Here is a 24,946-nt window from a genome sequence, read left to right as displayed (position 1 = left end):
CTCTCCACAAGGAAAGAGCTTCTAAATATTATAACAAAAGACAAAGTCTACGAATTTCTCATGGAGAAGCTATTTTCACTAGTACACCTATGGTGAATGTAATATGTTCTCTAACTCTTTAAAGCTTTTGGAGGAGGCTAAGGGTCCATCACACTTCCTGTGACTGCTCTTCATTCTTCCTTAAATTCTGTTCTTTACGAAGCCAAGCAATTATTCCACTCTCTCTCATTGACTGTTATTTACCATCTGTGCTGTCTGTTGTACCTTTGACTCACTCTTAAAATCCTTCACTCCATCATCCTCCTTCTCTCAAAGAGAAGATAAACACAGTCCTGCCAGAAATCCCATCAACTTCATATCTTCCCCTAATTCTTGATTTTCTCATTTTCCCCATCAGTCCTGCACTATTTGAACATGACCTCATCTCCTCCCATGTGTTCTTAATTCCTCTCTGATTCTTAGCCCATTTCTCTAGCTCATTACCACCTACTCTTTACTCATTACTCACCTACACAATGCGTTTTTAAATCTGTCCAGCTCTTTCTCCCATCATATCACAACATTTCCTATATCCCACATGGTCTATACCCATTGCCTTTACTTCCTAACATCTCCTTTGCTTCCTTTAAATTCCAAGGTCTTTCTCCAAATGTCCATATATTTCCCTTTACAATACTGTCTGCCATTCATTAACCCTCTTCTACCCTTGCTAGTCCTTTATAAAGCCCAGTTCCCTCCCTATTTAAAATTGAGGGGTCAGGGAAAAGACAATCATATCCATGGGAGTTTAACATTTTTATTCCCACTGTATCTCATCCTTTTTCCATTAAGCTCAGAGTAGTGTACAGTACATGGATATGATACTGGCTGTCAATCTACAAAAGTCATGTGCATGCTTTATTCATACACTATATCACCCTCTTCCAAGCACTTTCATTAGTCTCAGAAACAACTCACAATTGAGTTTTGTTGTCAGGAAGCAATCCTTGAGTACGCATTTGATCTTGGTGTTCTTGAATATGCAACTGTTTTCCATATATTTCCTAGAACACAAGAGAAAAGTACATGGGTCAGCTCCAAAATAAATCTTCCCAAATCTCTTTCCTAGGCAGATTCACCCTATGTCGACTCTCATGTCATTGTGATGACAAGTCCATGTAAACCAGGGAACAAAGAACAATGAAGTTGTGCATTAGGGTTGTGACATCCACAACCTTTGTATTTGGCAGATGTCACCACACGGTCTACACACCTGTTACAAACCCATCTCGATGTTCCTCACAACTGAATCACCCACTACTAGAAGTTCCCCACCCTATGAGGACTATCCATAGCAGGAAAGGATATGCCTTTATCATCCAAGAAAAGGTTTCCTTCTAATGCAATGATTTTCAACCTTTTTCATCTCACAGCATACAGATAAGGTGCTAAAATTGTCAAGGCACACCATCAGTTTTTGGACAATTGACAAGGTACACCAAACTGCTGGTGGGGAGCTCACATCCCCCTATGGCCCTACTAATGACCCTCCCCAAAACTCCCGCAGTACACCCGTGGCCCATTCACAGCACACCAATGTGCTGTGGTACACTGGTTGAAAACTGGTGTTCTAACGGATCATTTCCCCCTTTCTCATTCTTCATTGCAGTGGAACTGTCAGTTCAGAAGTGGGATGCCCCTATCAAGATCCTACTGCCTCTCTCAGCTTCTCCAAATCTACTCTGGCTTCAAAGGAACACACTTGCTTCCCGAGAGCTAGACATTCACTATACAGAGGACACAACCACAAGTTATGTTTAACAAAAAGACAGTCGTACAGATGACACTACGTAATACACTGGAAAGAACCCTCCTCCCCATCGCTGGTTTTCTGACTTCCTAACTAATTATTGTTTTTTTTTTTTTTTACAAGTTGTTTACTTGAAAAGCTAAATTTGGGTTTTATTTCTGCATTTTATTTTAGGAAGTCTGGCTTTGAGAAGGGGGTTATTAGTGCTTTGGCCTTCTCATCCTGCTGTTCAACTTTCACAGATGCTTAAATCTCCTGTCTGCTTCCAGTTACCTCGGAGCTTTGCTGCTGGGGTTCCCTTGCACTCACAAACTAGTTCCAAATTTATACCTCTGGCTACCTCTCTCCAATTCCCTTTGTGGTCAATTAGAAAAGAGGGCCTTGTTTAAGGGATGGTGATGCAACTCAGTATCTGGACTGCACCAGACTACGCAGCCAAATGAAATGGGATTAGGAGAGTGTCAGGCCCCTGCCAGTTTCCCGCTGAGAAAGATGGCACTCTTAGTGGAGAGGACAACATGTATAGATCAAAGAGGGGAATTAAAGCAGCATCCCCCACCCCTTGAAAAATGAAAAAATTTGACTTACTTTAGTCTCCTGAATCTATTTCTGAACCTACAGACAATATGTGTCAGGCTGCAATCCTGTCCACATTTACTAGAAGTAAGCCTCATTAATAATGGGACTTACTTTTGAGAAGACATGCATTAGATTGGGCTGCAAGAGTATGCTTAAGTGTAAACTTAGCCTTCAGTTTAAGTTAATAAACTAACTTTTCTCTAGCTAAGCCTGCACTGTGAACTTCTTTTTTTTTGTTTTGTTCATTAAGAAACTTAGAATCTGAATTGGAGATACCAGAAAGGGATCAAATTTCAATAGGAACTTTTGGGAAAGTCCCTAGGGAAGCATTTCTTAAACTGTGGATCGGGACCCACTAGGTGGGTTGCAAACCAATTTCAGGTGGGTTGCATACACCTAACTCAGCCACCACTGAAATTAACATAGCTGAAATATTTTCAGAGCTAGAGCTGCTGGACAGGGTGCTGGGCTCCCAGTGAGAGAGAGGCCTGGTGCTTTGCCCTGAATATAGGGGAAGATGGGGTGTGAAAGGGTGGTTGGAGTCTGCTTTGACTTCTGAGCTGGAATGCTTGAATTTCAAGCTATGCAAAATAACAGCATGAGCACACTGTATAATGGGACCTTTGGTTGATCACAGCTGAGGTTTGAAGCCCAAGTTGATGATGTCACTTCTGCCTATGACATCACTTCCAGGTCAATGACATCACTTCAGGTGGGTTCCAACAGATTGTCACTCTAAAAAGTGGGTCCCAGTGCTAAAATATTTGAGAACCTATGCCTTAGGCTAACAAAATAGGTGGAAGTAGAAATAGGCTTTGCTTTCTACACAAAGGTATCTGAATAAGAAATAGAATAGACTAGTACTGCTGACTTTTCAAAATGGAACTGATATTTTTAAAACAGAAACTAGTCAGGGATCAGGAGGCAAAAGGGAAAATATTTTCCCTTAACCCTCTTGTAAGCCCCTCAACTGCCAGCACTTTAGCTGAGACAGGTTTGGACAAAGGGGGCATGTCAGCTCAATGTCAGAGGGGATAGCATCCAGCACAAGGTACCCATGTCATGTGCCACCCCTTCCTGCCTCTGACATGCCCCCAGTATTCCTCAATTTCACACACCCTGACTCACCAACAGTGGAGGGGCTCATCTTTGCTGCTGTGTGTGGGGTACTCCCTGCCATCTGTAGCAGTGGCCCAGAAGCACACGGTTCCATGCACTTCCAGAAGATATTTACGACACCATAAAGTGTCAACCCACTGGAACATTACAGTAGTTCAGCAGCACAGCCCAATAGTATTGGGCCATTCATGGATTTATAGACGGTGGGGTCACATTTCTACTTACTACAAGGTGGCTGTAACATAAAAAGCTGATTATTTGCCACTTTCAGCTATGTGTGGACCAAAGTTTTCCAATTTATTTAGAAACTGCTCAAGATTTGATCAAATTGAAATATTTGGACATCTGCAAGCTTCAAATAAATGTTTGAAATCTTTGTCCAGGATTCTGTAGGTGGCATCCTGGCAAGGGCCTATGCCATCAGGAGCTCTCTGCATAAATAGAAGCTTCCTCTCTGAATGCCATGAGCATTCTGCAAGTGCAAGAACCTCTGCCATGAGTAAAATGCTTCTTCTGTTCATGGAGAAAACTTCCGCTTGCACAGTGACTGTCTCATGGCAGAAAATACCTGTGGAAGTGCTAAGATGAGTCTTCAACTTGCAGGGTTGAACATTTTCAAATTTCTCTACAGTTGAAAGATGGTAATCTTTTCTCTTTTCAAAAAGTCAAATTTTGCACTAGGATTACATTCTATGTTGTACGAATGTAATACATAGAGCCGTCTCGTACAAAACACATAGAGCCGGATTATACGCAAGTGGTTCTGAACACTGTTGGCAAATTATTCTTGTGATCTTATTATAATGCTATAGGCATTTAGGACCCAATCCTACATAGTGCATACCAGCTTTCTGCCAGCGTGCATTGTTGCAAACGTGCCGTAAGGCACATCTGTGGCCCTCAGCACTGGTCCAGCGCTGGTGCTAGCTCAGTGCTGGTGGACCGCCGCTGCTTCACCGCACCACGGTTGTGCAGATCACCAGGCAGTGGAGAGGTAAGTGAGGGTGTGGGGAGGAAGCGTTACAGGCAGAGGGCAGGAAGGAGGCATGCCGGGGAGAGGGGCAGGAGGGAGAAAGGACTGGTGGAGCTCTGCTCCACCAGATCCTGAGCCTCCGTTTCCGGCTGCTGGCCCAACACAGAGGCTCTTGATTCTACAGCGATTCCCTTAGGTCGCTGTAGAATCAAGTAGCCTCATTGCGGGGCTGCTCGCCTTATCCATGGGAAGGGGACAAAAGTCCCCTTTTCCCAAGGAGCCGCCAGCACTGCCTGATTAGCGTAGAGGATATTTATTTATTAGATTTGTATTCCGCCTTTCTCCCTGAAGGGCACCCAAGGCGGCTAACAATCAAAATTAAAATACAAAACAAAGTAAAATTCAAATAAACATTAAGAACAAAAAACAGTAAAAAACAATTAAAACAAGACAAAATATCTGGATGTAGCAGCAGCCATTTTGGGTGCTGGGCAGCTCAGGAATGGGTTGTTAGGAAATAATAGCCCATAATGCTACAGAGAGATTGGATGGTACATGCTACCTCATAGGATGTGGTTTTTGATTTTAACTTTAAGCAAATGCCTTTTAAACTAACTTACTATTCTTAAATAAAACTTATCTAAACAACAAAACACAGGCTACAGATCATTGGAAGAGTCATTACCTACTGTCAGGCTAACATGATAAGGTTTTACCTAGTCCATACATTTTTATCATTTCTCAAAACACTTTGACTGTTCTTAAGTGTACTTAAGAACACTTAAGAACACTCATCCTATGGGATGAGGATGGGGAGGTTAGAGAACAAGAAGACAAAAGCAGAGTAGGAGAAGAAATTGGGAAAGGTAGGGTGATGGGATGTGATAGACGGTTTGGCACAATGAGAGGATGCGGGGACAAAGGAGCGAATAAGCAGCGCATCCTGGGGCATTCTGTGTATAAATGCTTTTATGCGAATGCCCGAAGTCTACGAGCAAAGGTGGGAGAACTGGAATGTCTGGTGACAAGAGAAAATATTGACATAGTGGGTATAACGGAAACCTGGTGGAATGCAGAGAATCAGTGGGATACCGCAATCCCGGGCTATAAACTCTACAGGAGGGACAGGCAGGGGCGTGTTGGAGGTGGGGTGGCCGTTTATGTTAAGGAAGGGATAGAATCCAGCAAAGTACAGATTGAAGGGTCTGACTCCACCGTAGAATCTCTGTGGGTTAAATTACCAGGCTTGTGCAGCGATGTAATACTGGGGGCGTGCTATCGTCCTCCAGACCAGAAATCAGATGGGGACCTTGAAATGAGGAAACAGATCAGGGAGGTGACAAGGAGGGACAGGGTTGTAATCATGGGGGACTTCAATTATCCTCATATTGACTGGGTCAATTTGTGTTCTGGTCACGATAAGGAAACCGGATTTCTTGACGTGCTAAATGACTGTGGCTTAGATCAGCTAGTCACAGAGCCCACCAGAGGACAGGTGACTCTGGATTTAATATTGTGCGGTACGCAGGACCTGGTTAGAGATGTAAACGTTACTGAGCCATTGGGGAACAGTGATCATGCTGCGATCCGTTTTGACGTGCACGTTGGGGGAAGAATACCAGGCAAATCTCTAACAAAAACCCTTGACTTCCGACGGGCGGACTTCCCTCAAATGAGGAGGCTGGTAAGAAGGAGGTTGAAACGGAGGGTAAAAAGAGTCCAATCTCTCCAGAGTGCATGGAGGCTGCCTAAAACAACAGTAATAGAGGCCCAGCAGAGGTGTATACCGCAAAGAAAGAAGGGTTCCACTAAATCCAGGAGGGTGCCCGCATGGCTAACCAGCCAAGTTAGAGAGGCTGTGAAGGGCAAGGAAGCTTCCTTCCGTAAATGGAAGTCTTGCCCTAATGAGGAGAATAAAAAGGAACATAAACTGTGGCAAAAGAAATGTAAGAAGGTGATACTGGAGGCCAAGTGAGACTATGAGGAACGCATGGCCAGCAACATTAAGGGGAATAATAAAAGCTTCTTCAAATATGTTAGAAGCAGGAAACCCGCCAGAGAAGCGGTTGGCCCTCTGGATGGTGAGGGAGGGAAAGGGGAGATAAAAGGAGACTTGGAGATGGCAGAGAAATTAAATGAGTTCTTTGCATCTGTCTTCACGGCAGAAGACCTCGGGCAGATACCGCTGCCCGAACGGCCCCTCCTGACCGAGGAGTTAAGTCAGATAAAGGTTAAAAGAGAAGATGTTTCAGACCTCATTGATAAATTAAAGATCAATAAGTCACCGGGCCCTGATGGCATCCACCCAAGGGTTATTAAGGAATTGAAGAATGAAGTTGCTGATCTCTTGACTAAGGTATGCAACTTGTCCCTCAAAATGGCCATGGTGCCAGAAGATTGGAGGATAGCAAATGTCACTCCTATTTTTAAAAAGGGAAAGAGGGGGGACCCGGGAAATTATAGGCCGGTCAGCCTAACATCCATACCGGGTAAGATGGTGGAATGCCTCATCAAAGATAGGATCTCAAACCACATAGACGAACAGGCCTTGCTGAGGGAGAGTCAGCATGGCTTCTGTAAGGCTAAGTCTTGCCTCACAAACCTTATAGAATTCTTTGAAAAGGTCAACAGGCATGTGGATGCGGGAGAACCCGTGGACATTATATATCTCGACTTTCAGAAGGCGTTTGACACGGTCCCTCACCAAAGGCTACTGAAAAAACTCCACAGTCAGGGAATTAGAGGACAGGTCCTCTCATGGATTGAGAACTGGTTGGAGGCCAGGAAGCAGAGAGTGGGTGTCAATGGGCAATTTTCACAATGGAGAGAGGTGAAAAGCGGTGTGCCCCAAGGATCTGTCCTGGGACCGGTGCTTTTCAACCTCTTCATAAATGACCTGGAGACAGGGTTGAGCAGTGAAGTGGCTAAGTTTGCAGATGACACCAAACTTTTCTGAGCGGTGAAGACCAGAAGTGATTGTGAGGAGCTCCAGAAGGATCTCTCCAGACTGGCAGAATGGGCAGCAAAATGGCAGATGCGCTTCAATGTCAGTAAGTGTAAAGTCATGCACATTGGGGCAAAAAATCAAAACTTTAGATATAGGCTGATGGGTTCTGAGCTGTCTGTGACAAATCAGGAGAGAGATCTTGGGGTGGTGGTGGACAGGTCGATGAAAGTGTCGACCCAATGTGCGGCGGCAGTGAAGAAGGCCAATTCTATGCTTGGGATCATTAGGAAGGGTATTGAGAACAAAACGGCTAGTATTATAATGCCGTTGTACAAATCTATGGTAAGGCCACACCTGGAGTATTGTGTCTAGTTCTGGTCGCCGCATCTCAAAAAAGACATAGTGGAAATGGAAAAGGTGCAAAAGAGAGCGACTAAGATGATTACGGGGCTGGGGCACCTTCCTTATGAGGAAAGGCTACGGCGTTTGGGCCTCTTCAGCCTAGAAGAGAGACGCTTGAGGGGGGACATGATTGAGACATACAAAATTATGCAGGGGATGGACAGAGTGGATAGGGAGATGCTCTTTACACTCTCACATAATACCAGAACCAGGGGACATCCACTAAAACTGAGTGTTGGGCGGGTTAGGACAGACAAAAGAAAATATTTCTTTACTCAGCGCGTGGTTGGTCTGTGGAACTCCTTGCCACAGGATGTGGTGCTGGCGTCTAGCCTAGATGCCTTTAAAAGGGGATTGGACAAGTTTCTGGAGGAAAAATCCATTATGGGGTACAAGCCATGATGTGTATGCACAACCTCCTGATTTTAGAAATGGGTTATGTCAGAATGCCAGATGCAGAGGAGGGCACCAGGATGAGGTCTCTTGTTATCTGGTGTGCTCCCTGGGGCATTTGGTGGGCCGCTGTGAGATACAGGAAGCTGGACTAGATGGGCCTATGGCCTGATCCAGTGGGGCTGTTCTTATGTTCTTATGTACTAATGTGCATATAAGTAAAATGATGGCATGTACAAAATTATTTGCAGGATAACAGATCAACAGACAGGACAATGATACATTGCAAAGTTATGTGACTCTGAGAAGCATGTCACCTGGCAAACATATCCATCTGAAAAATTTCAGAAACAAATTCTTGCTTTTTCAAACAGTTAGGTAAAGATCTTTCTAATAGTTTCCAGAGGCAACAGCAAAAGTCATAAATATGTATGCCTATATCCTTACAAACATGGCTATTATGCAGCAGATTTTTAAGACACTTGTGAGTCATATATACTGTCATAAAACAGGAGGACTGTATCCTTGATCTTGTCAATTAACAAGATAGACAGTTTTAAACAAAGCTGCACCATTGCCGCATAAGAAGTTAAGAGCAGGAATCAAGGTACTGGATCTTTGAAACACATCTTGGTTGTATATCAACATCATTTGTACATTTTCAACCTAGTTTTCTTGCCATTAAATTTCAGCAGTGGTGTGGTAGATGATGAAGGATATTTGTCCACAAGCACTATCAGGACACTAGGTTCCATCTTTAGCTCTCTACTGGGAAAAAATCTTTCTATCAGTATACTTTTAGATTTTAATACATATGTGAGCAACAAACTAAATGTTCAATGAAAAGTGATTCTATACTGTCACTTTTCAAAAGAATGAAAATATCTCCTATTTTATTATATACATTTGGTCAAATTCTGCATGAACCATTTGGAGTTTTAATGCCACTTCAAAAAAGACAAGGTTGCAATCTCAGAGAGGCTGTGTATGCATTTTGTAAACTTCTGTTAGAAGCCTGAGAACTTAAAGGGTTAAATATTCCCAAGGTGCTGTTGAAGAGCATGCAAGTAAAGTTGTTTGGATCAAAATCAAATTGCCTAGGTTCCCAAACGAAAGAATTTTCATCAAGCAAAAAACAAAACAAAACAAAGATGAAAATCCAAAGATTGACCCAGGTATAAGCAGCCTTAATTGCAAGTCATATGTAAAATAGAATACATAAGGTGAGTGGTGGCCCCTAATGTTATAGAGCACCCACTTGGTGGGTCACAATCCGATTCCTGGTGGGTTGTAGAAGCAAGGCGTGGCCATCTTGTATGCTGGCAAATGAGTTGAATGCCACCATCTTGGGAAATGGCAAAGCTGGATGTTCAAAAATGGCTACAGAATTGCTGTAGATAGCTTTGAAGTTGCTGTGGATTTTCAAAGATGGCTACCGATAGCTTCAAAATGGCCACTGCAAATGCAGCAAATAGTTTCAAAATTGCAGGGGATAGGCAAGAACAGGGAGTGGATGACATGTAAGTAATTTTTGCTTAATTCCTCTTACTTTGTTATAAGTCAGTGTTTCCCCAGCAGTGGGTCCTGATTGTTAATGGGTCGTGAAACTGACAAGCTGATAGCAGGCACTTAAAATATATTGAGCACTATGAAAACTGAAATGGAGCTGGACACATTTACACACGAGTAGATGACCATGCCTTGGTCCACTGCAAGGGGCAGGCTGAGAGGAATGCAATGCCACCAGAATGGTCCCATCTGATGAACACAGGCCCCCAAAAACACTCAAGGAAGCCCCCCCATCTAATCTGACAAATATATTGAGCTCTAAGGAAAGTTAAACTAAGCATGTTTGTGTCTAAAGCTCCTACAGAAGGTCAAGCAAAGGAAAGTGCAAGGCCACCAGAATGATCCTCATCTGAAGAACATGGAGCTCAACCAATGTTCCAGAAGGCAGATTCCCCCCCCCCCCCACCATAGTACAGGAAAAAGGATAAGAGGCTGAAGTTGGTAAGGTGTTTTTGTTTTTTAAGTCTAGGTGGGTCCTGATGGTATGTCATTTTAAAAAGTGGGTTCTGGTGCTAAAAGGCTTGAGAACCACTGCTTTATTGAAAAGAGTTGTTGTTTTCCCCTAGTCCTCTCCCTCTCTCCCCCAGACAGTGGGGCCTCATTTCTCTCTTATGGGGTTTTAATGCTGTTTAGAGAAGTTTTGAATCTCAATCCAGCCCAAACAAAAAACACGTTGGATTTAAAACTGATTTCGGCCCAAAACACACTGAACTGGTTTAAATATAAGAACTTAAATTGAATTGGGCACTGGGTAGGACTGAAAATCTTACTGATTGTTTCTTTTTGTGGGGGAAGGGTGTTTGAAGTTATTGCAGGCAGGCTGCAGAGAAAATTCACTTGGAGGAACAGGGCTGGCTTCCCCATCTCATCTCTTATTTGATTATTTGTTTTACTTTAATTTCATTATTTATAATTATTTATTATAATTTATTTATTTATAGCCCACAATTAGGGTAAATGCCACAATTTCACTGCTTGTCGTGGGCAGTTTCAGTGCTTGCTGCAGTCTTAGGAGAGCCTTTCGTGCTTGACGATGTCCCTTCTGGCCATGACATCATGTCCAGGTTAATGACATCACTTCTGGTGCATCCCAGAAAGATTGTCACTCTACAAAGTGGGTCCCAGTGCTAAACAGTTTGAGAACCACTGTTTATAGAGCAGTTACTAATACATGTGACACAGCCAAAATAAATAAATGAGATGTATCAGTAAAGGAAACATGGATACATTTAGGCAACACTACTCTTACCAGTTTTTACATGGAACAAACTACAAAAGACTGACTGTGCAAGAATGTGACATTTTCCATTTACCTTTTTAAGTGACACTTGTACAGAACTATTTATGTAGTTTGTTTTTACATATAAGGTTCTTACCTTAGATACTGTGCAGTTACTTAACATGTCTTAATGCAAGATTTAATGAAATGGATTTCCCATTCTTTTTAAATGAAGACATTTCTAAACGCCTGACTACAGAAGTTTAACATATTCTACAATAATTGCATTTGTGTTTTTCAAAAGGATTTCATGTGAAGAATGAAATCAAGTTGCGAGAGGGGCTTTTCTTTGAGAAAGCTGTAGCTCAAGAAAATCTTACACACCTTTTTTCAAAAGGCAAGCAATAGCTAAAATAAAGTTGTGCTCCTTGTAATTTTTTTTTGTAATTTCTTCATTATGATGGAATGCATCAAAACATCTTGCCCTTGGGTTGCTCTGTTTCAGCCAAAACAAATGCAAATGGCCTGTCAGATGACAGCTGCTTGATAAGGCTCCTCTACAAGACCTGCATGCTTTACTTTTTTCCATGAAACTTAGGATGAAAGGCAGAAGGCAGGAAGAGAATTAATGTAGCATACAGTCTAAAGGCAATGCTACAACCGTGATTAAGTAGAAAAGCTAAAAGGCACAGATTTTCCACAGCCTCTCTGCGTGCAACCCATCCGTGTAACAAGTTGACAGGCCTAGCGCGTCAGCTCCATCATCCTCTCCGACAGCTAAAACGCAGCACTGCATCCCTTTTCAGAGAAAATTTGCGTCTGCACCATGAAGCGCTGTACATTATTTCTTAGCACTGCAGGGGGCTCAAGTCCATATGGAACCTTCACAAATATTACCACAGATCAAACCAGCGGCGTTTCGAGGCAGATTTGACATACCTATTTAAATGAACAGTAGGGGTCCTCAGGCTGCCTCAGGCTGTGCAGGAGAAAACCTCTCTGGAAAGCCTACGCTGCAGCTCCATTACTCAGCAAAGACACACTCTACATTTATCATTCATTTCATTTCTGCCAGGGCAAGAAGCTCATTTGCCCAAGGTCAACCAAAAGAAAAAATAATTCCTCTCTTCTCCCTCTAAAGAAATAAATGTACCTGACAAAAGTGGGGATTTTGTCCTTTGGGTGTGCAGAGTACAAACGAACACCAGATAATTCTGAAAAGCAGAGTAAAGCTGTAGTTTTTCTAGAGCAAGTCCCATAAATGCTACCTCAACCTTTTCCCCCCAAAACAGGTAATGAGGGAAACTGAATGCAACAGCAACGCCATCATGAAAAGTTATCACACTACAAAAGAGAGAGCATTTCGTTTTCCATAACTGTGCATCAGTATACACTTCAAGATAGCACAGTCTTACAGAAAGTCAATGAATCTTCCATAAAGGTCTACAAATGTTGCACACTGTTATGGCTATTTACTGCAGAAGGAAGCTCAGTTTCTTTAGTTTTGTTTTTCAACAATAGTCAACAGAAAGCCCCATAAAGTCTTGCCTAAAACTATAAGAAGTGCCTGGCTATATCCGACCAAAAGTCCATCTAATCCTGAAATCCAGTTTCCATAGTGGCCTGCTGCGGATAATATATGGATGCTTTGTTGTTATATCAAATAGACATGGATAGATTTTCTCCAGAAATGCCTCCATGCTACTGCACAGTGTTGCACCTTGCACAGTTTATTTCTTTATCTGCTTTCAAACTGTACTCAGAGCTTGAACATGGTAATCCCATGTCTAAAATGCTATTGCCACACGGCAGCGAGGAGGGGCCACTTTGTGCTTACTTACCTGCTTCAAACTGCCATTCTTTTTGAAATGTCAGAAAGGTAGATGGTGGCAGATTTTCCCCACCTTCCAAAGAAGTTGGACAAAAAAGTTCAGATATTTTAACTAAGCAAACAAACAAAGCAGATGAAAAATAAGCTCCTCTGAAATGTGATCACATAATATGTCAGGTAGAATGGCAAAGGCATCAGACCACAACTAGGGACTCATACAATGACCAAATATGAGGTTAACGGGGGACTTTTCATCAACACAAGTTTTAAAGTCATGTTAAAATCTACAGGAAAAATTCCTGATAGAAGATCCCACATCCTTTGTCCAGATCAGGGTGAGTTCAGGCAATTGGGAGCCAAACTATACCTCTTCTGAATGGGGTAGTTATTGCCTGTAGCCTTTTAACAGTGATTAAGGCTAAGATGATTTCTGCAACCAATTTAAATGTTGTGGAAGCAGAAATATAGAAACACTTGGCTCGCCACCTGATCAGTAGTTACAAAATTTGCAAAGTAAATTTTTAAAGCAGCTCCTGTGTGGGTCCTAACCATATGAATCAAGCCTCAAGGTGCAAATATCCTATAGTGGCTTGGATGTTCTCTAAGAAAAGGATAAAAAGAGGTATGTCAAAGCACACAGTCTCCTGCTGTCTGCTCTTTCACTGTGCACAAAAGACTGGTTGGAACTCCTGCCAGCATGAACAAATCTGCAGGACTATCTTCTGCTTTTTGTACACTTTTCCCAGTTTTTCCATACCCTCTTCTATATTTTCTTCATCAAGTACATTGCTTGGGAGCCAGGTTTTAAAAAGAACAATTTGGACCTTAGCACAACCAATAACAACTGTCAGAGGTCTATTAATGAGAAGTGCAGCTATCAGATAAACTCAATACTGACTTGCAGCCAACTTGATATGCGCAGTCTCAAGCACTACAACTCCATTCAAACAAACCTTTTAAAATTGTTTCACACATTATAGGAAAGGCCTTTCATAAGAAGTCTCGGTTCTGTAATTTTGTTTTCTTTGAAGAATACTACCCATTTTAAATGGAACTATCAAGTTAATTTTTGTTGCTGTTGTATCACTTTTAAAGCCAAGTCTGATTAATCATTATGAACTTGTACCAAACCAAAATTTAAATGGAAAAAAATAGTACAGTGGACTCACTGTATCTGTGGATTTGAGAACCATGGAATTCACTATCTGTGGGTCCCAAATCTGTGGGGTCAGCCCCACGTGGACCCTCAGGAAGGTGTTCTGAGGCCTGTGGAGGCTGTACACAGATTAGAGGCATTAGAGGGCCTTGAGACCCATGGATTTCATCATCTGAGGGTTTTGGTATCCGCAGGGGTTCCTGGAACTGAACCCACCGCCCCAGATAACACAGGCCCACTTGTAATTCCTTAGTTTGGTAGTAAGTTTTTCTAAGAAAGTCACAACTAAACAAAATTCTGCGTTACATTATAGGTACTTTTATTCATGTCCATTTGGAAAAAAACACCACACCACTAGATCATTACTCACATGCATTAATGAATAATATGACTGCTTGCCAGTGTAAAAGAGAAAGTGAAATGGACGGCCATCTTCATTCCATTGGATTGCTAAAGAAAAAACATTAGGAAACAAATATTACAGCCAAAAAAGTAAAGGAAAACAAGGACATACTCCCCCCCCCCCAAACAGGGCAAATTATACCAGGGCATTTTTTCCAGTTTCTGTTATTTGTTTTAAAGACCAACATTCAGCAATTAGCACACCATAATCTCAACTGATACTTCATCTCACTGCTTAAGCAGTCTAGGTTTAAGAATTCCACCTGATACATGACTCAAGTTTTTTATGCTTCATGTTAAAGCTTAGTCTTAGAGGTCACACAAATAAAGTAGCAATCACTTTCAGAAATATCTGACCCATTTAAAAGTGTACACTTCCTTAATATTCTCTATTTTCAGCTAAACACGTTCATTTCTCCTGCACAACCCAATCATAAAGAGTTAGTTCCAATTAAATCCTACTGATTTAAATAGGCCTTGCTTCCAAATCTGCCTTAAGACAGTACCACATAAATTTAGAACAGAGTGCAAAGAACAAGAGCTAAAAAGACTGACAGCCCAATCCTATCCAGCACTGGCATAGCAGGGTCGCATGGCCCGTGCTCCATCCAGTGCTGATTAGGAACAGGCTGGAGGTTTCCTTGGAATAAGGGACATTTGTTTCCTTACCCCATGTTGGGCCCCAGTCAGCCCAATGGATCTGTGCCAGTAAAATTGCTGGTGCAGATCCAAGAAGCCCTGTGTCAAGGAAAAGGCTTGGGAGGCAGAACCAGATTCAGCGGAGACCTCCTCCACCAATCCCATCCCCTCCCAGGCCTGATTCATTTGCTCACCTGCCCTCTGCCCACCCTGTTACAGTCCATCCCTGCCTCCATTTTGCCCTCACCCTGCCCCTATACTGCACAGAGCAGCTCTTACCTGCCCCAGCGGCCACAGCTTGGGATTCAGTGCTGGCAGGATGGCGTAGGCCTTCCAACCAGTGCTGTTAACTTTCCAGTGTCAAAAGGCATTTTACCAAACTTTTACGACATCCAGTGCTGGTGCCACGGTTGCTGCTCCAGCTCTACAACTCAATAGGATTGTACTGTGAGCTGGTATCAAAAGCGTAGATCCAGATGACAGTATAGATATACTAGCAGCATGGGGCCTCATAGGGACTATGTCAATGTTTCCAGCCTACTCTTATTTAAACACACAGTCTCTCTTAATCTTTCACAAGAGTGTTCTAAGCACTAAGCACGACCTTTAAGGGTAATATATAAATAGCTGCCATTAGAGATGACTGACGCTTGTAACCACTACTCGCAAAGTAAGTTGTAAAATGCCACTGTTCCAATATTCCTTTTTCATTGTGCTAGATCAGGGGTGTCCAAAGTTTTTGGCAGGAGGGCCACATCAGCTCTCTGACACTGTGTCGGGGGCCGGGGGGGGGGGAAGAATTAATTCACATTTAAAACTTGAATAAATTTACATAAGTTTACATAAATGAATATATTAAAGATGAACTTATATGAATGAATGAAGGTCTTGCAATAGCTCAAGGCCTATAAAGGACCTTGCAGAAAGCAGGGCCAGCCTTTCCTTCAGGAAAGCCTTTCCTTTCCTGTGATGCCACTGCTACATCACAGATGTGAAAGAGCAAGCAGTGGAGGGAGCTCTCATCCCACAGCTCACATGAGAGGTCAAACAGTCGCCCTCACACTGAGAGAAGTTGTGTTGGACCAGTGCGGGCTTCAACAAATCTCCAGAGGGCCAGAGGCTCATTGGAGACTGGGGACTCCCTGAGGGCCGCATTGAGAGGCCTCGAGGGCCGCAAGTGGCCCCCGGACCTGGGTTTGGGCACCCCTGTGCTAGATGACCAGTAAACTTTATATTTTTATTATACAGAAAAGAACCACAGAATGAGAAAAGGAACAGCAAAGTTTGAAAAAAGGATTATACAGGGAATACAACACAGAATCTTAATGTTTTTATCCATTTGCACTTACCTCTTTGCTTTGGAAATATTTCAGTAGGATGCTGTTTAAAAAAAATGAAAGAAAAAAAGTTAGTTGCATTGGTGGAAAGATTCTCCTTTCAGCAACAAAACTGAATGAGGTTCTTACCTTCATTATAGGTCTGGCTCTTTTCTCAAACAGACCAGAAGGGAAGAGGTAGGCAATAGCTTTCTGCAAAGACACCAAGATATTTTGTTTAACAAGTTTTATCTGCATTAAAACTTTAAAACTCAAGTCTTTGGAAATATAGCACATTGAGGACATTCAGCGTCAAAAATATATTCTCATCCATACAATTTACGGACAGTTACATGAATGACTAAGAGGCAAGGTGTTCACAGCACAATTTCTATTTCTTATTGAAATCTAGTAAGATTTAATGTCAATGCTGGTTCACCTGCTCCCTGAAATGAATATGTACAAATTAATAATTAAATAAATACACACTACACACAAACATATATATTTAAATTTATGTGTATTTCACCATATTAGAAGCAATAGGCAAAAACAATTTAAATATATTTAAAACAAAAATAATAAACAAGAGATTATATACTTGACGATAAACTTACATCAGTGCCTTTTTGTGAAAAATGGATATTCTCTATAAGACATAAGTAAATATGTTTTCTATTTAAAAAAAACAACATGTGTACACACATGCTTTCTAGCACACATCCAGAACAGTGAAAGAAAAAACCCAACTTTCTTCCTTTCTCTGTTCTTTATACTTGCATTTGTGCTATTTTCTACACAGAGAATGCAGAGAAATGTCTGGATTCCAAAGACTGCATATAAAAACAATGGGGATCTTTCCAAGTTTTCTATTACAACTGAAGAAGACTGAAAAATATCCTAATTGTCTTCTAAGAACCTCCATAGGTCTCTTGTGCAGTGCAGCAGCTTGGCTGTAATCAATCAAGAAAATGTCCCCTACAACACCAGCCAATGATGCCTTCTGATAAGCAGAGAGCAATATCATTCTAGGTCAGTGTTTCTTAACGTCTGTCCCCTCCCCCCCCATGTACCACTTCGCATGGTCCACCTATTGGAAGTACTGCTGGAATTAACTGGCGACTATGTTATCACAGTTATTTCCAGATTGAAAGGCCAGTCGCAAGCATGACAAACACTGGTAAGAGGCTCAGGGTGGACTGGAAGACTATTTTGAGTGCTCAAAAAAGCACATGCTGGAGTTCTGTCCAATGAGCCAAGTTTCCAACTGCGGTTTGTCATGTTGTATTGCTGGTCTTGCTGTCAAATGGTGGGGGTCTGGGGTTCCCGCAGGTACCAGTGAACACCATCTCAAGTACCACTGGTTGAGAAACTCTGTTCTAGATGTATATGGGGGGAGAAATGACAAATTGACTCCATAAACTTTACATACAAGTCTTAAATATGTATCCTTGGAAATGAGTCCCACAGCTTTGAACAAAATCGACTTTAAATAGTCCCAACACAGAAGCCCAATCAATTCAATGCCGGAGATAGCATCAGACATTCATTCTACCTACTCCCAATATTGACATGAACCAGAGAACCCAAGTTAGCCAAGAAATCTATGTGACTGGGGTGTGAGACATGCTGCACTGCTGGAATGACAGAATGCTAGTCTTGCAGGACTGACTCCCACCCCTCCACCAACAGAAGAAAGCTGGAGCGGAATCAGAGGAAACACCAAACAACCACTAGTCAACTGCACTCTATATGCCACACACTGAATAACCTGCATATAGGAATACAAATCCACACCTGACTTACTACAAGTCACAAACGGAGAAACTGACCAGGAAAGATGTACAAAGAAGCTGCTGTATACCAGCAGCTGCCTTATACTACGTTTTTGACACTGACTGGCTGTTGCAGGATTGCAGGATTTCGGACAGGAAATTTCCTCTGCCCTACGTGCAGATACCAAAGACTGAACCTGGAACTTTATGCATGCAAAGTATGTGCTTTACAACTGAGCTGCACCCCTCTCCCAGTCAAAGAGACCCAATTCATAATATTTTACAAGTGAGTACCACTACAACCAAGAGATAAGCAATTAGCAGAAGGCCAGCCACGTTGGAGATTTGTTTTAAACCTACATTTTTACTTTCGTTAAATTATTGGGGAGTCCAAAACTAATGCCAATCTACTGCAAATCACCCAGAGATCTACCGGTAATCTCGATCTACCTTCTGTCCATCTTGTCCATAGTGGATACCTTGTTAAAGTCATTTGCTACACATCTTGTTAACTTTAGAGTTATGTTAGAAAATTTAAACCATCTGTGATAAAGCATAATACAGACATTATGCAAAATTCATTATAAGCCTGAGTCTTGAAATCTTATACAAAAGGAATACCAGTGCAAGCAAAAATGTATTTGTCCACAGTGATGAGAAATAAGTCTCAAGCCTGCAGTTAATATTTTCCTCTCTGAAGAATTGTATTGCTTTGCTGGTTACATTAACTCAAGGCTATTACATACTGATAATATTTTCTGTGGACACAGATTGGTTTGTCAATGTTGTCAGGCCACTTAATATGCACAGAGTGTATAAAGACCTCACCTATTACTTTATTAATACCCTATTGGCATTCCAAACAGAAATTCTGAGAATTCAGCAGCAAACAAAAAGGATTAACTTGATTTTATGGAATGGTATTTTGTTTCTCTTAGCGACTTGATGAATTCCCATTTGTTAGTCAACACACACAGAGTAGGTGAACATCCATTTGTGAACAAATGGGGATTAATTATAATGACAACAGAAAAACCCAGTGCGAGCCAACGGATATTAAACACCATATAAAATAACATATCAAAAGAATATATTATGGAACACTGGGACCAACTGTGTGTACTTATTAAGAAGTCTCTTCTATACTAGCTTCTGCTTGACTTAAACATTAATCTCAGCTATGAGAGGAAAAACTCTGACTGCAGCATATCCGTAATTAAAGCAGAACACGCTACTGTCTGCATACACCCTAAATAAGGAGAAAACAAGACTTGCAGTGCAGTACTATTCATGTCTACTCAAAAGTAAGTCCCACCAAGTTCAATGCAGTTTACTCCAGTACATATGCACAGGCTTGCAGTCTTAAGAGGAAGAGGGTGATTCACAAATTTACTGTATAAATTAGATGTTTCCAAGTCATACCATTTCCTTCTTGCAGGTATGCCCAAATTGCTAAAGTGGCAAGGGATCCTCAACCAAACTGTTAAATTAACCCATTCAGTCCCTCATCTCAAGAAAGAACTGAAGTGTTCTGTTAAAAAATCTGCATTAAAGAAAAATAACAAAGCTATATATCAGTTACATGTAGGTTTCAAATCATACTCTGAGAGACAGCATGACAAACAAAACATGTTCCTGTCAGGCACTCTCATTTTTCTAGACAGGGGCACAGAAAAATAAAAGATTGCTGGAGCTGCTCACTCCCTGGAGTAGTTGCATACAACTACTTGACTGTTCTATGTACAACTAGATGTAGGTGAGGTTACCATGTAATGCCAAGATGAGAAATTCTGCTGTGGACAGTGCCAATATTACCATCCCTTGCACTGGTACAATTAGTACAATCATCCCTTGCTCTCGTACATTAAAGGTTTTCATCATAACTATTTTTGCAAAGCAAATTGTTATTATCTTTAGTGTATTTAATTTTAGACCCCATCTTTCTTTCTTGGAGTCCAAAACAGTGTTGTTTGATGCAGGGCAAGGTGCAATTGTTGGATGAAATTTGGCACACAAGTGAATGCAAAAGGGACTCTTTGGAATGTGATTCAGTATTAATATAACAGAAAACATAAAACGGCCTTTATTTCTCTGCAAGTGCCTTGAAACCTAAAGTTATGCTGTAACTTCAATAGCACACATTTATCTTCATATTTTCCAGAGTTGTCCATGACTAAACAAATAACCATATTAATACTGTTAAGGTTCTCTTCTGAAACCTTAACAGAAGAGGCTTGTTCTGAAGAGGCTTGTCCTACCTTAACAGAATGTAGGCTTTCTTCTGAAAACAGTTCAAACACTTCAGCTTGTTTAACACAGCCACTAGTCTTGTGACCACCAGGGCTAGAAAATCAGAACATATTATTCAGATTCTTCACTGGTTACTAATTGGCTTCTGGGTTCAATTCAAGGGGATAATTTTGGCCAATAGGGATCTAAAAGGCTTGGATCTGGGTATATCTAGAACCACCTCCTCCTGCAAAAAGCTGCCCAAAATTAGGTTCCACTTTGCAAGGCCTCCTCTGTATGGAGGATAAACTTGAAAGAAAAGCATTTAGATTGTTGAATACCCTCCCTGAGGTGGTTCATTTGGTTCCATCACTACCCACCTACTTCAACAAGTTTATACAAGTACTCAGATTAATTCTAATGATGCTGTTTTGTGACTTTTAGAATTATTGCATGTTTTGAAGCTTTATCTTCCAAATTGTCATCTGCCTCAAGGGTAATGTTATCATTCTTCCATTATGAAACTCAAGGAGGCTTACATGGGATCCCCAGGCAGTCACTGATGAGACCTAGACCTGTTTAGCTTCAGCAAGGTTGTATCTTGAGTCTTTAGACATTACTCTTGGACCATAACTAATAAATATTATTATTGGTTTTACCTCCATAAGAACATAAGAACAGCCCCACTGGATCAGGCCATAGGCCCATCTAGTCCAGCTTCCTGAATCTACAGCGGCCCACCAAATGCCCCAGGGTGCACACCAGATAACAAGAGACCTCATCCTGGTGCCCTCCCTTGCATCTGGCATTCTGACATAACCCATTTCTAAAATCAGGAGGTTGCGCATATACATCATGGCTTGTACCCCGTAATGGATTTTTCCTCCAGAAACTTGTCCAATCCCCTTTTAAAGGCGTCTAGGCTAGAAGCCAGCACCACATCCTGTGGCAAGGAGTTCCACAGACCGACCACACGCTGAGTAAAGAAATATTTTCTTTTGTCTGTCCTAACCCGCCCAACACTCAATTTTAGTGGATGTCCCCTGGTTCTGGTATTATGTGAGAGTGTAAAGAGCATCTCCCTATCCACTCTGTCCATCCCCTGCATAATTTTGTATGTCTCAATCATGTCCCCCCCTCAAGCGTCTCTTTTCTAGGCTGAAGAGGCCCAAACGCCGTAGCCTTTCCTCATAAGGAAGGTGCCCCAGCCCCGTAATCATCTTAGTCGCTCTCTTTTGCACCTTTTCCATTTCCACTATGTCTTTTTTGAGATGCGGCGACCAGAACTGGACACAATACTCCAGGTGTGGCCTTACCATAGATTTGTACATTATAATTTATAAATATAATGTACAAATTTATAAATTATAATTTATAAATATAATGTACAAATTTATAAATTATAAATATAATGTATAAATTTATAAATTTATAAATATAATGTACAAATTTATAAATTATAATTTATAAATATAATGTAAAATAATTTATAAATAAATTATAAATATAATTTGTACATTATAATACTAGCCGTTTTGTTCTCAATACCCTTCCTAATGATCCCAAGCATAGAATTGGCCTTCTTCACTGTCGCCGCACATTGGGTCGACACTTTCATCGACCTGTCCACCACCACCCCAAGATCTCTCTCCTGATCTGTCACAGACAGCTCAGAACCCATCAGCCTATATCTAAAGTTTTGATTTTTTGCCCCAATGTGCATGACTTTACACTTACTGACATTGAAGCGCATCTGCCATTTTGCTGCCCATTCTGCCAGTCTGGAGAGATCCTTCTGGAGCTCCTCACAATCACTTCTGGTCTTCACCACTCGGAAAAGTTTGGTGTCGTCTGCAAACTTAGCCACTTCACTGCTCAACCCTGTCTCCAGGTCATTTATGAAGAGGTTGAAAAGCACCGGTCCCAGGACAGATCCTTGGGGCACACCGCTTTTCACCTCTCTCCATTGTGAAAATTGCCCATTGACACCCACTCTCTGCTTCCTGGCCTCCAACCAGTTCTCAATCCATGAGAGGACCTGTCCTCTAATTCCCTGACTGTGGAGTTTTTTCAGTAGCCTTTGGTGAGGGACCGTGTCAAACGCCTTCTGAAAGTCCAGATATATAATGTCCACGGGTTCTCCCGCATCCACATGCCTGTTGACCTTTTCAAAGAATTCTATAAGGTTTGTGAGGCAAGACTTAGCCTTACAGAAGCCATGCTGACTCTCCCTCAGCAAGGCCTGTTCGTCTATGTGGTTTGAGATCCTATCTTTGATGAGGCATTCCACCATCTTACCCGGTATGGTATCTGCCCGAGGTCTTCTGCCGTGAAGACAGATGCAAAGAACTCATTTAATTTCTCTGCCATCTCTAAGTCTCCTTTTAGCTCCCCTTTCCCTCCCTCATCATCCAGAGGGCCAACCGCTTCTCTGGCGGGTTTCCTGCTTCTAATATATTTGAAGAATGTGGGGCAATATTATTCAAATCAACAGCAAAATATTCATTTTAATCCAGTGAGAATAGACTATTGCAACGATTTTTAATAGTCAACTATGTGAAATGAACGTTGATGAAAATTAGCATACAAACTGTAAAGTATGGCTTCCCATGAAAGGAAAGAGACACTGGGTTCAAGAGGATGTTTTCAAAATTAATTCAGTATATATAACTGCTGTATATATACATACAGGATAAGATGTTCTACCTCAACAGTATTAAGAACATAAGAACAGCACCACTGGATCAGGCCATAGGCCCATCTAGTCCAGCTTCCTATATCTCACAGCAGCCCACCAAATGCCCCAGGGAGCATACCAGATAACAAGAGACTTCATCCTGGTGCCCTCCCTTGCATCTCACATTCTGACGTAGCCCATTTCTAAAATCAGGAGGTTGCACCTACAACCTGTAACAAATATTGTTATATTCTTTTAAATTGTATCTCAGAATCAGAGAATTTTTATTTGAGATCCTGTACAGTAAATGGAGGCAACTATGCAGTGGTTCTCAAACTTTTAGCACCAGGACCCGTTTTTAGAATGAGAATCCGTCAGGACCCACAGAAAGTGATGCCATGACTGGAAGTGACAACATCAAGCAGGAACATTTTTTACAATCTTAGGCTGCAATTCTATCTACACTTACCCAGGAGTAAGTCCCATTTACTATCATTGTTAAAAGCATATGCATAGTAGCCTGTTAGAAGGACAGCCTGTAACATTTCCCCCAAATGCAGTCCCATACTATGGTAGAATCAAGTCTAATACATTAAAAATACAATATTGAAATGAATAGGGACCTAACTGAAATTGGCTCACGACCCACCTAGTGGGTTCCGACCCACAGTTTGAGAAACACTGAACTATGGTATATTAGTACAAAGTTTGGCTAGAACCTAAGAATCTTAAATATTATTTACAGTCTTCACAGAGACCTCTCAGATAAAGGATTCAGGGCACAAACTTAACCAGATCTACTCAGAAGTAAGTCCTATTTTGTTCAATAGGGCTTACTCTCAGGAAAGTGTGGTTAGGATTGCAGCCTGTTTCTTTTGCAATTAACGTTTTAAAAGCTCATCTTCAAAATGACATCTCCCACACTTTGTTCAAATTAACCTACAGCAACTTCATACTGTTGCAATAGAAACAAAGAAGTCATTAAATCCTCACCAACAGCAAACCTACAACAGACAAATAAAACAAGATGCTCTTGTTGAGCAGAGGGCATTTCTCCCGCCCTCTTTAATCAATACGCTTGAGGCCATGAAATTTTTTGTAGAAGAACCACTCTCTCACTACCCTTGGCAAATGGCATTTGTCAATGAAGCTAGTTTCTTTAAAAAATTTGTTTCACATTTAAGCATTAGACAAGTAGTCTTCATGTCAATATCAATCAAGACCTTTGGCTGCCCCCAAGTCCAAAGATCCCCAAGGCAGATATATTAATTCCAAAGAGTAACAGCTCTCACTTTTCTTTATCAAGTTTTGAAAAAGAAAGCTGTCCTGAATTAGGATCTGAGAGAACAGGATGTTGCAATTGTATTTAATGAGTAATGAAATATCATTGCAATAGGTGAGGGTACTGTTTGAGATACCTTTTTGAACGTCTTTGGTGTTAAATGATCTGACTGTTCAAAACCAAGGCAAATTGTTTACTCCATACGTTAAAAATGAAATCACAAAATAAAAAGAATACATTCTCAACCCAGGGAAAAGCACTAGGTCAGGACTGCAATCTCAATTAATTAGGTATCCCAGCTGGGCAGCAGGTATGCAGCTGTTAACTTGATCAATGACTTACCTAAATGTCATCTCTACTGATTCGCTTATAAATTACCAGCAAGTGAGACTAATGTACAGGTGCTAATTTATTTAAACTGTTCTCTACAGTTCTACATAGCTTTATAAACTGCATCTGGCACCTAATGTTAGCTGTCAGTTGTACTTCGACATGCCTGTCCTAACGACTCTGTTCATTAGAAATGAGCACAAATTATGAAATATTGTGAAAAATGATACATCAAATGGAATGGGCAAAGCGAATCAATTAGAGAAACTTCATACTGCATATTCACACATAGGAGAATAAAACATCCTGATTTCAGAGC

At 41.4% G+C, this 24,946-nt stretch overlaps 1 protein-coding gene across 1 annotated transcript in view; it reads right to left on the bottom strand.

The window, feature by feature from the left end:
- Positions 1–24,946, bottom strand: part of MRPS9 (mitochondrial ribosomal protein S9) — a 63,021-nt gene that overhangs the window by 19,437 nt on the left and 18,638 nt on the right. Inside the window, exons 3-6 of the mRNA XM_066621126.1 lie at positions 16,485–16,547; positions 16,368–16,398; positions 14,348–14,427; positions 958–1,043 (exon numbers count right to left, since the gene is read on the bottom strand). Of these exons, the coding sequence (XP_066477223.1) occupies positions 958–1,043; positions 14,348–14,427; positions 16,368–16,398; positions 16,485–16,547 (260 nt within the window). The remainder of the gene's footprint in view (positions 1–957; positions 1,044–14,347; positions 14,428–16,367; positions 16,399–16,484; positions 16,548–24,946) is intronic.

The sequence above is a fragment of the Tiliqua scincoides genome, chromosome 3, assembly GCF_035046505.1.
Source record: "Tiliqua scincoides isolate rTilSci1 chromosome 3, rTilSci1.hap2, whole genome shotgun sequence".
NCBI lineage: Eukaryota > Metazoa > Chordata > Lepidosauria > Squamata > Scincidae > Tiliqua > Tiliqua scincoides.
The sequence above is the reverse complement of the archived record's forward strand: the minus strand, read 5'-3'. Positions and strand labels throughout refer to the sequence as shown.